The sequence below is a fragment of the Metopolophium dirhodum genome, chromosome 1 (genome assembly GCF_019925205.1).
Source record: "Metopolophium dirhodum isolate CAU chromosome 1, ASM1992520v1, whole genome shotgun sequence".
NCBI lineage: Eukaryota > Metazoa > Arthropoda > Insecta > Hemiptera > Aphididae > Metopolophium > Metopolophium dirhodum.
This window is the reverse complement of record NC_083560.1, coordinates 67,234,871-67,251,982: the sequence shown is the minus strand read 5'-3', so window position 1 is coordinate 67,251,982 and position 17,112 is coordinate 67,234,871. Positions and strand designations below refer to the sequence as shown.

The following is a 17,112-nucleotide window of genomic DNA, read 5'->3' as shown; positions in this document are numbered from 1 at the left end:
AGACGCCAGGTAAACTTATTATATTAGATTTAAATAGAAAATGTTTTATGCTTTTATACATTTCTAACCCAAGTCAACTAAGTAATTTAAAATATTTAAGGATATTAGTTTTTAGTTGCACCAAACAAACTTACAAACCTAAATTTATCTTGTCGATAACTGGTTTTGCGTAAAAATCCCTGTTTTTCTTAAATATTTGTTTGATTTACCCTTTTTTGACACTTTTTTGCCCTCTCTAAAGTACTAACTAGATTCACTTTACAATCATAAAAGATACTGAAGTTGAAAATCGAATCAATACATTCATTGCTGCGATCATGATTTAAAATGTTCTACTAAGAAGTAGGTATGTAGAACTGTAGAAGGCTCTTATCTACACTGTTACAATTTGCTGAATCGAACTCTTGTCAAATAAAAAATCAAAATGTTTAATTTTATAAATTTGGTCAGTTTATACACAGACTTACGTACAAAATTTAGTTATATATATATTAGTCAATGCAGTTTAAATTATTTATACAAATCATGATTTAATACAATTTGTTATTACCTAGCTACTTAAATCAGTTGAATTGTAAATTGTATTTAATTAAGTACGTATATATACGCGTATTATAAATGATGTGTAAGTATATTTATTATTTTATTTACTATATTTAGAAAATTACCACTTAATCGTAAATTAATCAATAGTATTATGGTATTACATAACATTTAAGTTTCCTTAATGATTTCTTGTGATCACGACATTTCCGAAACAAAAGAATTGAATATTCAAGTATATAGGTAACGATAATATGGTATTATATCTAATACTATTTATTTTACCTCTTAACAAGGTAGAATACACGTGGCCTCGCTAAAAGAACTCGTGTTGTAGCTGAAAAATACCATAATTATAATAAATGATAATATACACCACGTGGCGCTATAAGTTTTTTATTTGTTTTTTTTTTAATCGGCATTTTCGAAATAAAATTGTATCTCGTGTCAAACATCTTTTACAAACGTATATTATTGTATCAATGCCATTGTTAACAAAATTTACACCCAGAGGCGAATTGTATGGGACTGCCTTTTATTACTCGCTCTTGCACATCGCAAAATATTTTATAATAAATATAATTAAATCACTATATAATAATACAAATACATATAATTGTACATCGTGGCTAAAAACTGAAAGATTAATGTTTATAAAATATTATAATACATCCACTACCTACGTAAACATTTTTTTTTTTTAGTAAATATATTTTCCAATATTTTTGTAAAACTACAAAACCGCCGGTTATCGTTTTCTCGTCACTATTGTTAATTTTGACGTTTTTTTAAGACAACTGCGCATCGTTCGATCTTCGGGTTATACATAATTTGCGCATTGACCATTTAAAAGACCGTACATTATTTGCGCATCAATATTATTTAACAAGGAACTGAAAAATGGTGTATACCAAAATTCGCAAGTTGTTTTCTAGTGATATCTATCATTTACAACGGTCTCCTGAACGTAAAAAACTAGACTTTAAATTAAATACATCTTTTTACTAAAAAAAAAAGTAAAAAAAGATTTTGATAAGTTTTGTCAACATTTTTACTTTAAATGCTTATTTGACAAAAACTTATTGCTAATTGCTATGTATCTTTATTATTTTTAAACTTAAAAATCTTATATTATTCATTATCTATATAATATTTATATAATTATGACTACAATTCAATTGAATTAATGAAATTCATTTTTAATTGTTTGTATCTATTTATTACATAATATGTTATATGACAATCGTTGCATTTCCATTTAAAAATAATTTGTATACCCATCTATAATTGTTCAGAATGTCAATGCGCATAATATAATGTACGATAATTTGGTGCGGGTAAATAGACAATAGACAAATGATAATCGGCCATTGATGCGCAAAGACTAAACTTACGATATTTTGGCACAGGTAAGCAGGCGACGCGCAAATGATATATACGGCCTACAAAACACACATTAAAAGTTTGTCACACGAGATAACTACTCCTGGGCCATGGAATATGCTCTCACAGTCTCACCTCTAGTTCCACATCTAAACATGGCACTGTATATTATATTATAACCTTTGTGTTGAGTTTAATAATCACAACTGAGTTCACAGTACTCATATATTACTATCAAATACTGCTGCAGTTAATTAAATTATGTTAAAATGCTAAATAGTATGTTTGGTTAAAAAACGAGATACCAGAGAATGTAATAACTAGTATCACTGCTATGGCGTGTACGTGATGAACTCGTATATTTCTTTTCACCAATAAAGTGTAAATTTGTGACACTATTTTATACAGCGGGCTTACTTCAGATGAAAACATCACTCGAAAATCGTATATAATATAGTGTAATAGTGGTATATATTGGTATGGCGTGTGAAAGAACGCGTAATAATAATAACAAGTCAGCAGTTCTGCAGGTGACGTCGTCGAGAGAGGCTGTTTTTGCGAAGGTGACACGTGCGTACTCGCTTTATTTATAATATATATACAGTTTCTACGTCGAGTGCAGTGACGTAGTATTGTAAGGAAAGGTGGATGGATAACCTTCCTCTCGGTAGCCGGGCCTTTGTTTTTTTTAATATATTTATAATTATATCTGTAATAATTAAATTGTTAAATAAGCATTAAACAAAAATTTACCGTTAAAAAAATCAAGAAGTTGATAAAATGTAGGACGTGGAGGGCCTCCGATTTAAGAGTTGTATAAAACAGTTTTAATCGCCTCCCTCGAGGCACCTTGCAGGTTGAGCTTCAAATATACAACACTGGCCGAGTGACTTAAATAGCCAATAAATATTATTAAAAAGTAACGATGTTGTGAAATATATGAATAGTATAATATAGGTACCATATAATATGTTTAGAGTTTACACAGATACGCCATTAATCAAAATTCGGGTGGGGATTCAATATTTTAAAATAACTAAAAAAAATAAAAATATATATACTATTATGCCTACTTATATAATAAGTACCTATGTATATTGTATACTAAATACACAATATTCGATTAAGAGCAACGCAAACTTGTAGTAAACTTGTGTTGCAAGAAAATCCACAAGATGTTATAGAATTAATAATAAATTAATAATGTATAATAGTAAGTTGTTCCCCAAGGAACCATCGAGCAGCACCACCACCAAACAGTAATATACTAGGATAAGAGTGTTCTGTATATGAAACTTGATGTGGATGAGTAATTATATTTTTGAGAATTTATATTTAGATACTGGAGAGCAGTTTTTAGAGGCAAACTTCCTGTATTTCACTTCTCTAGTTCATGAGAAATAAAATTTAATTTACTCAGTATATGCAATATTTTAAGTTGTCAGCAAATAAACTATCGCAAAAAGAACTAAATATAAATAAATCATTAAAATCGCTGAAATTTATCATCGTGGATATTAAATACATTTTACGAAAAAAATTTTGAATAATACGAGTAACAATACTATAATACAATACTTCACATAATTGATAATAGCGATTCGAACAGCAGTTAAATACACTATATATCACAAATTATGATTTCGCCAAAGACTGTTTTTGTTTTATCCACCTAAATCCTAAAAAGTTATATCAAAAAATAGATATTAAAAAATATTCATGTTTCAATTTTTTGAGAGGAGAACCAAAAGTTTGGGAAAGGTGAACTTAAGTAGACTAAATGACAGTTTCAAATCTGTCTTCAGAATTTCATATCACTTTGCAAGATTAATTTTTTCTTTGGAAATATAAAATATAACACATTTGAATTCCAATGATGCATGTGAGTTTGACAAAGACAGAACATCATCACTTCAATCCTTTTATAACCTACTGGGATTATATTGAATATTGAAAACTAACTTTATTCGTTATGTGACCAAAAGTAATGCTAAAAAGTTGGCTAAATTTGAAAATGTTAATTCTTTATTGGCTAAATATCGTATACATTCATACTACACAAGTAAAATATGACCGATCTACATGAACCAGATACATATCTCTTATCAGAAACATTGTAATTATACTACATTGGTGATTAAGATGGTTATACTAATCGTGACTCGTGATGCTATTTAAACACTTTGAAAACCTTTTTAGTGACAAAGATTGGTAAGTACCTATTACCTACAATGTTTTATTTAATACACATAATTCCTATTTATATATAAAGTTTAATATTTATGTATTATATCAAAAATATATTTATATTACAAAATGTATGACATTAATCATTTTTTTAAATTTATTAAATTACGCCCATGGAAGCTATATACGGCTATATATCACATATTACCTATAAATCATAATATTTTAGTGTGTCTCAATTTTCGTGTATAATCACAAATAAGTAATAATATTCATTGATATTAACCAATAATAACGATGTAGGATTTCTCAGTTTATTTCTTCTTAATAAACATCTGAGGACATCATTATAAATTATAATTGTCTGTTTACCTTCCAGTTTAACGTAAACTGAGTAACGGACGCTTGCGCCAATATAGTAGATACATAAACTTTTAATAAAATAATATTTTTGTCACGCTTGCACAGAAAATTTAGTTTTTGATGATGGTTGAAGCGTTGGAAAGCGACCTTTTTCCATCCAGCGGGTGGTAAAGTGGGAATACCCATAGTGCCGGGCGGTAAAATGGAAATCCCCAAAAGTGCTGGGCGCGTAGGTATATCACGCGTATCCCCTACATAACCAGGCACTGAAATCTATACAGCGGTCCTTACAAAATATTGAGCAAAATATAAACTTTTGGTTACATATCTTATATTCATATATTGTTACCTCCATGCATGACGCTTAAAATAAATAAAACCAAATCACTTCTTTCATGAAATATTGTTTTTGTAGAATAGTCTGGTTATTGCATAGATCCCTACAATACCTTTACCATAATCGATTAATGCAGAGGCGTGACAAAAAATTGTGTGTGTGGCTCGTGCGGGAAGGCAATTTTGGTCTTGGGCGAAATGCTGCCCTCGCCTGCGGCTCGTACTACACACGTCAACCTTGACTGAAATAGCTCACTTCCCTGCATTTTTACTATACACACTATACTATTGTAACTAATATAATATGATTATATAATTAAGATGATGTCAGCACGTCATTGGTAATTTCTCTCTCTGATCATGTGCTACATGATTAGCAGCGAACCAACCCTGTGTTGTTACTTTTAATATTACAGTGAACCCCTTATTATCAAACATTAAGCTAAGAACATTACCTCTGCGCCTCTACGTTGGCTATTATACAATATTTAAATTCTTACAATTTATAAGCATTTTCAAATTAAATAACTTACATATAAATTAAAATATCATAAAGTAGCCAATATCTGGATACATGTAATGTTCTTAAATTAAAGTTTGATATTGGCCATTAGGTGAATTCACTCTAATATTAAAAGTAACAACACTGGGTTGATTTTAATAAACATAAATTTTTAATGTTACACATGGGTCAGACAGAGAAAACAAATAATGCGCTGATATCTACTTAATAAATATACTTATACGTGCATATAGACGACAAACACCACCTATATTCAAATGCTCAAACCAATTATTTATACTTGTTCAACGATGAATACAAATTGCGATTTCACAAAAAAAACAAATATATTAAATGATACAGAGCATTTATTATATTTTATACACAAATATACGACATATCGACATAAGTTCGGTAATGAAACTATACATTTATAAAAGTGAGTGTACATCAATGGGACATAAACAATAACGAACCATTTGTTTAAAATAACCATGACGAGAGAAGGATTCACGTGTCGGTAAAAGTCAGATAACGGTATTAAATTTTAGAGGGATAAAAAGTAAAAAAAAGGTGGGTAAGTGGATGTCGCTCTGCTGTACAGTAGGTTACAAATGGGTCACTGCAATGAATGGTGTTAAATTTTAATTCAATGATATAATATCATTGTATAAGAAAAACGATTCTGAGCGAAAACGGCCAGTCAGCCTATGATATTACCAAGTATATTTGATGATATTATTGTGAATAAAGTAATTTATATATAACCTATTTACGTGGAGCCTTGTTTTAAATTTTCAATCCTTAGCCATAAAAATTAAACATTTTATAAATTTTTAACTACAAAATAATTAGTAAATTATAAATTTGATAAATGTTGTCAAAATTTGAACTTTAAATGCTTATAAAAAAAAATTGTGCCTATGTATTTTTAATATTTTTCAATTGCTATTAGAACGATGTATCAGGAGCCTTATATTAAATTTTCACGCTTTTTTACCCAACAAATAAAATTTGATATTTATAGAAAAAAAAAACTAAAAAAATTTAAAACTGACAATGTCCGTAAACAGCTCAAAAAGAGTCAAAATATTTTCAAAATTTTATCGTGTATAGAAAATGCTAATATAAACATTCAGTGAAATTTTCAAGTATCTATAGTCATTCGTTTTTTAATAACAATAAAATAAGAAAATTATTACATGAGAAATCGAGTGAATATCAAATGTTGTAAAAATATAAATTTCAGACGCTCATAAAAATTTAATTTTTTCTTGTAGACATTTTTTTTTTGATAAAGGTAGACAAACTTATTTGTAATCTTATATTACATTTTCAAATCTTAGATTTAAAAAGAAAAATTTTTATGAATTCTCAACTCAAAATAATTTGCTAATTTTCGTAATTTTTCAGTATTTTGTCAAAATTTTAACTTTAAATGCTTATAAACAAAAACTGTGACAAAGGATTTTTAATTTTTTTCATCTGCCTTTGAAACAATAACCTAGGATTAAATCATAGGCCTTCTATTAAATTTTCAAGCTTTTTTACTCAACAGGTAAAATTGTATTGATATTTATAGAAAAAAAAACTAAAAAAAATGGAAATTGACAATGTCCCTACGGTCATTTGTTTTAGAGTTACACCAAAAACCAAAATCGATTGTCTGGAAAACAGATTTTGCGTAAAAATTTCCGTTTTTCCTTAATTTTTCTTTTGTTTTTCACGTCGCTTTTGAAAATTACTGGGAAATATTTACTTTTAACCCCCCAAAGTACCAACTAGATTCACTTTTTTATCAGAAAAGTTACTGTTGAAGAAAATCCAAGCACTTTTACTGTCCTAAAAGGTGATGACAGACCTATTATATACTAATACATAGATACATTGATAAAATTAAAAACTATCATTTTCCAAACCAAAATATAAAATTTTATCTGCATATTAACATGTTCTGTTGACTAATAGCTATTTCTGTGAACAAGCACGACAATATTCATCGAAAACATTTAAAATTTAATTTTAAAATGTTAAGAAAATTTAATCCAATAGGTATGGATTGTAATATATGTCAAATTCCAATATTTTACCAAGTGACGTTTACACAGAGTCACGATATGCCTTATAGTTTATACCTTATCCACACAGCATAAAAATATTTTACTAACTATGGTAACAATATTTTCAGGATAATAATATGGTTGTCAAAATATTTTATAAGTTGCATAAAGAATTAGGAAATATTTTAGTTATATTCTTTGGCCAAAAAGTTCACATTTTAATCATATATTTTCAAAAAACATTTTTACGGAAACTATATAAAAATATTAAGTCAACATTTTTATGGAATCATATAGTACAATATTTCGTTATTATGAGAAGAAAATATTTATACAATATTAGTAGTCAAATATTCATTATTCAAGCACTTTAAAATATTCACAAAATATTATCATTTCCCAAATGCTGTTTGGGTAGTCACTACTATAGTCTATAGTGGCTTATACCTTACCGATAGTTTATACACGATGATGATAATAAATTAGTTTTTCCGTACACACGTCGTCACAATTTAGCGTTCGCGTTCGACAGTAAAATAAGTACGTAAGTATAACCGCTACTCGTATAATACCTATTCGCGCACAAATGACGTTGTTTGACGCATTTCGGCTACAGCAGATGTCACAGCGTCTTTCGCTGGACCGACCGGTGCATTTTAAATATAATATTATTACAGTATACGGTTGGTTACCATATGTGTTATTATATCTATATACTGTAAAGCGTTTTGCCGTACCCGCACAAGCGCCACTGAGCATATGATAATAATAATGTACGTGTAGTCCCCTAACAATATGTGTTATATTTGGGCACACTAAAACCTGCCGGCACACTGTTGTACCAGTACCTACCTACCTATAATGCGACTCCGGTGTGTACTCACGCGGACCGGGCACGTACAAGACGACCCTGTACCGACGCTTACCACCTGTCCAACGCACGAGCTAACGTTTTTACCCCTCTAAAAACCTGTATTATTTATCATTTTTTTTTCCATAAATTTAATGGGCTTCTTTTTCCGCGCTTAAATATCGCTAGATGTCAAAACACGTATAAAAACGTGAACGGCGATCACGTTATAATAATAACATATAATATAAGCCCGTTACGGGTGAACGAAGTCTATCACCGATAAAATAACATACGCACATATAGAGATTTGAACGATTTACGAATACGAATTACGAACTATTAAAAAATTTGAAACCCAAATCCTAAAAGTTGGTCATTTTGTCAATCCATATAGTTCAGCTCTCGTCCAACCGTAAAATATATGATACGTTTTTATAAAAAATTTTAAAAGAAACGAATTCGAATAACTACTGCGTAAGTACTATTATTAATACAATAATGCCGCGAACAAACGTCTTTGAAAATTCATAAGTCGTAACTATTAAAAATAAGACAGTATTACAATTTTCTTTTAGATGAATTCAATTAAGTATTACTATAAAGAAAATGCTGTGAATATAAGATGGCTATATACACAACAAATATAATTCTACGATCAATACATTTCTATTATAAAAACTACAATCAAATTTAAATCATCATTTCTTGAAACTGTAGTTCAAACAGTAATATAGGTACCTATCTAATTAATGTCACCTAACTTTTAACTCATTAAGTATTCATTAACATAAATACATGATAATGTTGTTTTATACATAACTTTTGTTTTTATAGAAATATTATATAGGTACTGTTATATTGCTATAATAGCTAATGAATAATAATATTTAATTAAAGAAAATGTACCATATTTAAATAATTTTAATAACTGTACATAGTCACCGAAAAAATATTTAGGACAAAATACAAAGAATTACATAGTACAATTTGGTTTTTTAAAAATAAATTGAGTCTAATATATTTAATTCATAGAGCTTAGTGGGGGTCATACAATATTTTTACAAACTTATTCGATTTTAAGAAAAGATATATTATAAAATATAATTTAGACACGTCATAATACAAAAAATATTATGAAATAATGAAAACGATACAAGGCTGAAATAAAATATAATTTAAAAGTTATATAAAACTCAGGGACCACAAATAAATTAAAAGGTACCTATTATTTACCTATCTATTCAAAATTGTTATCATTAATTTAAATAAAAACTTTGAAGTAGGTACTTTTATTCAATAAAAATATGTATATATACAGAATACATGTAATCAAGTTTGTAAGTCATTATAGACACTTAATGTTTTATTAAGTTAATAACAGTACCTACAAGTTACAAATAAATTATAAATTGTTATAAATTAATTATAAGAGGGAAAATGGTTAGGTGATTGTTCCTATATAAATAAAATCGCATTTGTCTTATACAAAAATATTAGTTAGTGTTTTTTAAAACTTAAAAACGTTGTTAGTACCTAATTACTAATTTCAAAATATGTATTGTACTAAATCATACTTATATAATGTACCTAATGAAAACTAATATAATATTAAGTGAATCTATATTCTATAGAGTGAATCGGCATGATTTACTCTAGACTTTCATCACAATAATCATTACTTTACAGTTTACACTTTAGTAAATTTGGATAAACTTAAATTACAATCAATTAACTTCTTGGAATTACGCTGTCCGTTAATAATAGCAATTAAACTCTGAATTAAACACATAATATAATGAGTAATAATTATCAAAAAAATAATTTAATCAGATGATAAACCGCGTGATAAACCTTTTAATTGTAATTTGGGACTTTTAATTTGGATAACACAAATATATAATTTTTGTTTTAGCTGACCTCGTTTCAATACAATTTCAATAGTAGGATAAGTCACTTACACTGACCCCTGAATTCAAAACGTTAAACTGCAGAATGATTCATAAGTCATAAGCATAACCATTATTGATTATTATTTATCATAATATACTTTCGAACATAACGTGTTATAACCAATTGTCATCTATTAATATTACAGTTGAAAATAATAATGGTACTTATACCTATATATGTTTATACCTACTAATAATATACATATGTACTCATTAGTCTTTACACAACAACACAACTCTTAACTACCATATTCGAATTCTGAAATGTTGCTTCTAAGTCCAGAATTTAGCACATTTCGTAATAAATAACTGCATTTGTGCGAAAAATGGTTGGTTGTAGGTACAAAAAAAAATTGTCATCGGTCGTTACAGTTTAGCAAGACCCACATAAGTAGGTACCACGTTTTGATTATCAATAGACCACAAAAACAACTGCAACTTGATCCTATAATCCAGAAATGAGCTAAATGTCCCATTTAAAGCCTATCGCGTACCCTTAAGTAAATCCATTATTTAATATCACAAGCAACAGCTGTCCTTTGCCAGTTTAAAAAAAAAAAAACTTTTTCTATATTTATATGTACACGGTGTAGCATACATATTATATTGTTTTATATTCTGGACGGAAGAAATGTATAACTGCAAGTTTTACAATATTACAATGAAATTTTTTTGATCTATCGATTTTTTGATTTTTGGAGGGGGGGGGGGGTGAAAGCTATTAAAATATTCATATAATTGGGTAGCGGGTGTTCAAATATTCAAACGATTGGAAATTGTATAGATGCACCAAAATATTTATTATTCATCGTTAATAATTGGTATATCTACTAAAGTCTAAAATATATAGATAGATAGGTACAAACTACAAGGCAATAATATTGATAGATATAAAAATTGAAAAATGCACAACAGTTTGTGAAAAAACTGGTAAAGTGACATTTTTAATAAATCGTTTTAAAAATTATATTTTACTGTCAAGCTTTGCTCAGAAACATTTTTCAATCACTATAAACATCACGTTCATATTTATCACGATATATTTATTATAACAATAAAATAAATTATAAAATTATCCTGTTAGTCACATCATATGGTGGCTAACACGAGACGAATAACCAAAATTGAAATCCTTTAAAGGGTACCTAGATTTTTTTTACAACCGTTTCCTTTATGAAATATAAATTCTAAATTATTTAAATTTTCTATTTTACACACGAGTTTATTGCAAACAACGTTAAAAAAAAATATACAACATTATTAACACCAATAGTTTATACCAAAATAAAATTTTTTAAATTTTAGAATTTAAAAATAATTGAGACAATAAACATATATAATTATAAAATATCCATGCTGAAACAACCATACATCATTATATTATATACCTACACAGTACACGGCTACACTACAAGGCATTTATTCTACAGTATTTAACCATCCAATTTTAAACCATCTAATATTATTCTCTAAAATTGGATATTAAAATTACAAATCGAAAATAAATATCAATTTTAAATCTTATAGATAAACTCAATAATTTCTAATGCAATTTTATTTAATAAACTGTAATTATATATTTTTAATGTTCCAATTCAATAACATCAAAAATTATTTAAAAAAAAAAAGCTGAAAATGCGGGTTATTTTGTTTTAATACATAATCAAATTTAATAGCTATTAATTATTAATACTATAAAGTAAATAAATGTATATAATAGTACTTAATAAAAGTACAATGAAAAATGGCCCAATTATGTTAATTAGGTAATACTGATAGTACACCTAACAATAAAATAATTAATATAATATTTTGATCTTCACCAATTATTTAATCCTACATAATTGAATAATTCCAACATAATTATTAGTATTATAAAATAAATTAATAAATTAATGTTTCATTGAGTAAATTATGAACGTTTCTAATGTTTTTATTTTTCTACTAGATTAGCCCCGACATTTGAGCTACATATAATTGTAATGTTCAGTACTACTTGTGCGATTTTATAAAAACAATTTATCTTAATTTTAATTTTGATTCGGGCAATATAAAATATTCATAATTAATAACAGTTATGTATCTAGCTACATAATAATCGAGAGTTATTTTATATTAAGATTAAGTGTTATAGACGATCATCGTCGACGATTTCCGGGCTTTATTCGTGTACTTAATATGTTCATGAAATGTTTCAAAATTCGATACACAGGTGTTTCAGAAATTAAAATTATTGTTTGGGTTCACTCTCCCAGAAACAACCGATTACTGCAATAACATCAACATTCAGCCTTTAGCCGGTGAGCCGTTGTAAAATAAAAATCGATAAATAAAATTAACTAGAAATCATTGATGTGCAATGATTTCCGGAATATTCTATGGAAGTTGAGATGGAAGTTATTCAATATATTATATACATTAGGTGGTACCTACATCAAACATGATGCCAATATCTGAAAATAACTATAGACCAAATAGTTTTATATATATAGGTACATAATTCAAATGATTTAAAATTACTAGAATTTTAGATGTCATGTTGTTGTTATAACTATCACCTTCCTATTTTCTAACCGATACTACCTCCTGTCTTGGCCAGCTCTTTTTATTCTCTTCTTTTCTTTGATGAATTTATTCGTTTCAATATTAAATTTCTATATTATAAATTTTCAAAATTGTTGGAATTATTCTAAATACATTTACAATAACTTATTTAGATACAATATTATTTGTGTTAAACTACAGCATATATGTTGTATACTATAGTGGTAAATAGGTAGGTACGTTAAAAAATTCTGTTAGTACCTACTTTTCTCCATTTTTGTTTCGGTAATTACCTAGCAGGTGCTTATTCAGCATACCCCCTATACCATCTTAAAAGCGAGTGTATAGTTGACAAGCTGTAGTCTCTACCCCTACCAAGTAGTCAGTGAGCGAGACGGATTTGTTTATATTTTCACCCTTCCATTTGTATAAGTATTACCAGTTAGATGTTGTAAAAAAAAGAGTAACGCAAGTAAATAATTAAATATGATTAATTTTAACAAAAATACACATATACTCTCTATGATATAGGAATAATTAATAAAAAAGTAGTAAGTACCTACCTACCAGACTATTTATTTTTTTAAAACATTTTTAACTAAACCTTTAAAACGTATTATAACAGTAAAGTTAGGTTTAAGTAATTCATAATAATATTAGTTTTAAGTAAATCTGCATCAATATGCAGATACCAACATTCTAGTATAAGCTGACCGCGGGGAGGGAAGGAGGTTCGGTTTTATGTCCCAAGATCGTGATAGCCAGTTACCCATTGGCCATTACCCTTTAATAAATAATCTTAAACCTGGCTTAGATGTATGTATTAACGACAAATAGGATACTATTATATTACCTAATGCGTAAAATGTCTAACTAATTCAGCATTATAGTATAATATTACTTAAAATATACTTATGATGGTAAAAATAATATATAATGTATATCTATTATCTATATACCTATCATAGAATATTTATTTATTATTATGTGTGTAGTTATACTCAGTATTATTATTTTACCGAAAACTGTATTTCTGAATGAATATCATTATAGAGTAATGAGAATTTTGTATTTCTGTTTATTGTGCTGTTGAATATCGACATGTTGTTATACTTTTATATACTTTTAAATGTATGAATATAAGATACTTAAATAATAATGTTTGAATAAAATCTTCAATTTCTTTGAAAAAATGACAGGAATATTCCAATAACTAAGAATTGTTTCTCGAGTGCAAAATCGATGATATAAAAAAATATATATATTCATAAAATGTGTATTTCTCAGATCAATATAAAACAATTTAATTATTCTTATATACCTGTGTTAAATTTAAGTGCAATTAGGTAGGTATACGAAATATGGTTTATGAGAAAACTGCAATTCATATTAGAATAATTAATAATTAGTGCATATTATAGTTCTATACTATATGTTGTATATTAAAAAATGCAATATTTGTCTTATTTTACAGCACTAAAATGTTCAAAGTTAACTTTTAAGAGTTCATTGCAAAATAGCAACTTATTGTTTTTAATTAATAACCAATGCCATTTTATTTCAGTTTAAGTACAACATATAGGTATAGTAGGTACCTAATAATTAGGTTTCTCGCAAAATTATAAAAATTAAAACCTAATAATATATCAATGGATGAAATAAGATTCTACTACTTAATAAGCACTGTCAACCAAAATATACAGTAATTATATAAATAAACACTATAAAAATATTCACAGTACCTGAGTAGGTTAGCGATTAAACGTAAAAAGATAATTTCAGACCAGACAATACTAAAAAATACAATAACGATATCTTATTTATGGGACTCTATATAATATAGCGTACCTATGGGTGTAAATACTGAGTAAGACAGATAGTAAATCGACAGGTTATAATTATATATAGGTAGGTGGTATTGCAATGACGTTTTATTTCCGTTTTGAGGTGACAGCCCGTCGTGCCATCGTTTAATAATATAATAGTTACTCGATATCAAATAGCTTCTTCGTGTTATTATTATTTCCTTATCGAAGGTGAAACCGAAAATAATGGTTTTCAACACGATGCTTTGACATTGACACAATGAATATATTTCAAAAACGGGGAACTAAGAGTGCCCAGACGGGTGATGGACGGCGAAGAGGACCAAGAAACGACCGGCGAACGGTCAAAAAAGGCGTTAGCTGTTGGAGCAGAAGGGTGGTGAAGTACCACAGCGTGTGGTGCGGCGGCAGTCACCGGGGAGTCGGGACGCGAACACGCCAGGCCGCAGCAATCACGCCCCAATAACGCGCCCTTATACTCCAAACAGCGTCTAAACGTAGGTACAATAATATTTACTACGACGCGAATTATCTATGTGAGATAATATATTATTGTAAATAAAATATTATAATGTGTACCTACTAAGCATAATAATATGCAATCGTTACGATCGCGCAGATAATATACAGTATTTAAAATGAAAATAACGTACCTGCTTCTTGTCCTCCGCCTGAGCACCTGCTGCCGGCACCATCCGTCTTGTCTCTTCCGCTGGAGGCCGACATGGTCCCCGAGCTTGTCGTAATAATATGTACGTACAATGCAATTTATATGTGTGCCTAAATATAGATCCACGATAATATTATGGTGCTCGTTAGGTCAGGTATCGTGCTCGCATGACTTTCCCGCGGCAAACACTCGGCGGGCGCGCCGAAACCGTCGAAAACCCGCGAAAACACGTCGCCTCGCACACGATTGACAATTATGACAGCAGAGATAATAATATATTATTGTAAGATTCTAATTATTACCGCGCGTATACCGCGGTGGTGGTTGACTGCGACCACGAGGGTGGCAGTATGCGCGTGGCGAGTAACCGCGCTACGACCGGGGGTGTGTGCAATGCGTGAAAATGCGCACACGCGACCGACGTTGTCCGTTGCGACTACGTTCGAAAGACGATCGAGAACCGAGAAACGTTCGACCGGCCGTGCGCCGAGCATGTGTGCTACTGCCGAGTGGTGCCGCCGTCCGGCCGGTCGGTGGTGGCTGTGGCGGCGGCGCGGCGGTAACCGTATATACCGCGCGCGGTCCGTGCGCTGCCGCCTTCTACCCCACCCCCTCACCGTCAACGCTGCCTAACCGGTGATCGCGTCGCGGCGGCGGTCGTCGTCCCGTCGTCACCACGGCAACTGCGTCGTCGTCGCGAACGTCGCGGACTTTTTTTTTCAGCTCACCGTCGCCGCCGCTGCACATTGGTACACTACACAGCAACACGAGATTTTACACCGACGCGGGAGCAGTGCAAAAACCACCCAACGCCGTTGTTTCGGTGCAGTTATTTAAAACGCGTTGCGTGTTTTACCATCACACCATCCGGCAGCCCCCCAGCGAGCACAAACCCGGTGCGGTGCAGCCGCGCTTATATAGCTAATATACTACAGCCAAGTACCGACGCCCGGTAGAGCGCATATTTTGAAACAACTAAAATTGTTGGGGTGGGGGGTTGGAGCTGGGTGCACAGAAAAAACCGTCGAGTCAATGTACTTCGTTGCAGGTATTTACATTAGGCTGATGGACAAAATATAGACAATCTGGCTATAATATATTATAATATTAAAACTCTTAAAATCATACATCCATATAAAGATAATAATATAATATTGGTTATCTATTATTGCGTATATCATATCAACGCTTAAATTGACAAAACAATAGAAGGGGATTGCAAAAGTGTAAAAAATATGAGCGCTGAATTGGATATAATTAGAAGGGGTACGCATAAATATTTTCTAAAAATAAAAGGAACTCCATGACCCCCACGACCCCGTAAATTCAAGTACTGTATCAAAAATTTTATATAGGACGTTAGTACGTATATATATATACTGTATAGGTATATTGGTAATACAATATAATTATATAAGTGATGTTGAGAGAGCACGTTTCGGTAGTTTCGAAACAATAATGTAGTATCTCAATGAATAAGTGAATGACTATAATGTGATCCACGTGATCACCTCTCTCCTAAAAAACTACAATATGAACATTTTGCCTCAAAATTTTTATATTTTCTGTGTAAACAGAAAGTTTAAAATTTGTTAGTTACATATTAAATATTTATCACCCAATTTAACAAAATATGAAGTTTTTGCGTTTTCGTTTTTTTTTGTTTTGTGGGTCTGGTAAGTAAGTCCGTATATTATATTATAATATAGGAGTATTGTATTGTTATACAATAAACTATTATAGTTAAATGTTCACATATCCACATTTGTTTTTCCCTTTTACCTACTTAAGGTGGTTTTGCATAACCATTCGAGGAATATTTTCGATTTGCGTAGCGGAGCGACGGCGTCGAGGAGCGTAGCGACGAATACCCAAACACACGCGTGGTCACTGCCT

General features: G+C 29.9%; 1 protein-coding gene across 2 annotated transcripts in view; it reads right to left on the bottom strand.

Moving 5' to 3' along the window:
• LOC132937377 (myosin-VIIa) overlaps positions 1 to 15,705 on the bottom strand; it is a 153,351-nt gene extending 137,646 nt beyond the window's left edge. For both annotated transcript variants that reach the window (XM_061004195.1, XM_061004196.1), the window contains exon 1: positions 15,200 to 15,705. In XM_061004195.1, the coding sequence (XP_060860178.1) occupies positions 15,200 to 15,272 (73 nt within the window). In that variant the 5' untranslated portion in view covers positions 15,273 to 15,705. The remainder of the gene's footprint in view (positions 1 to 15,199) is intronic.
• Between the last annotated feature and the right edge of the window lie 1,407 nt (positions 15,706 to 17,112).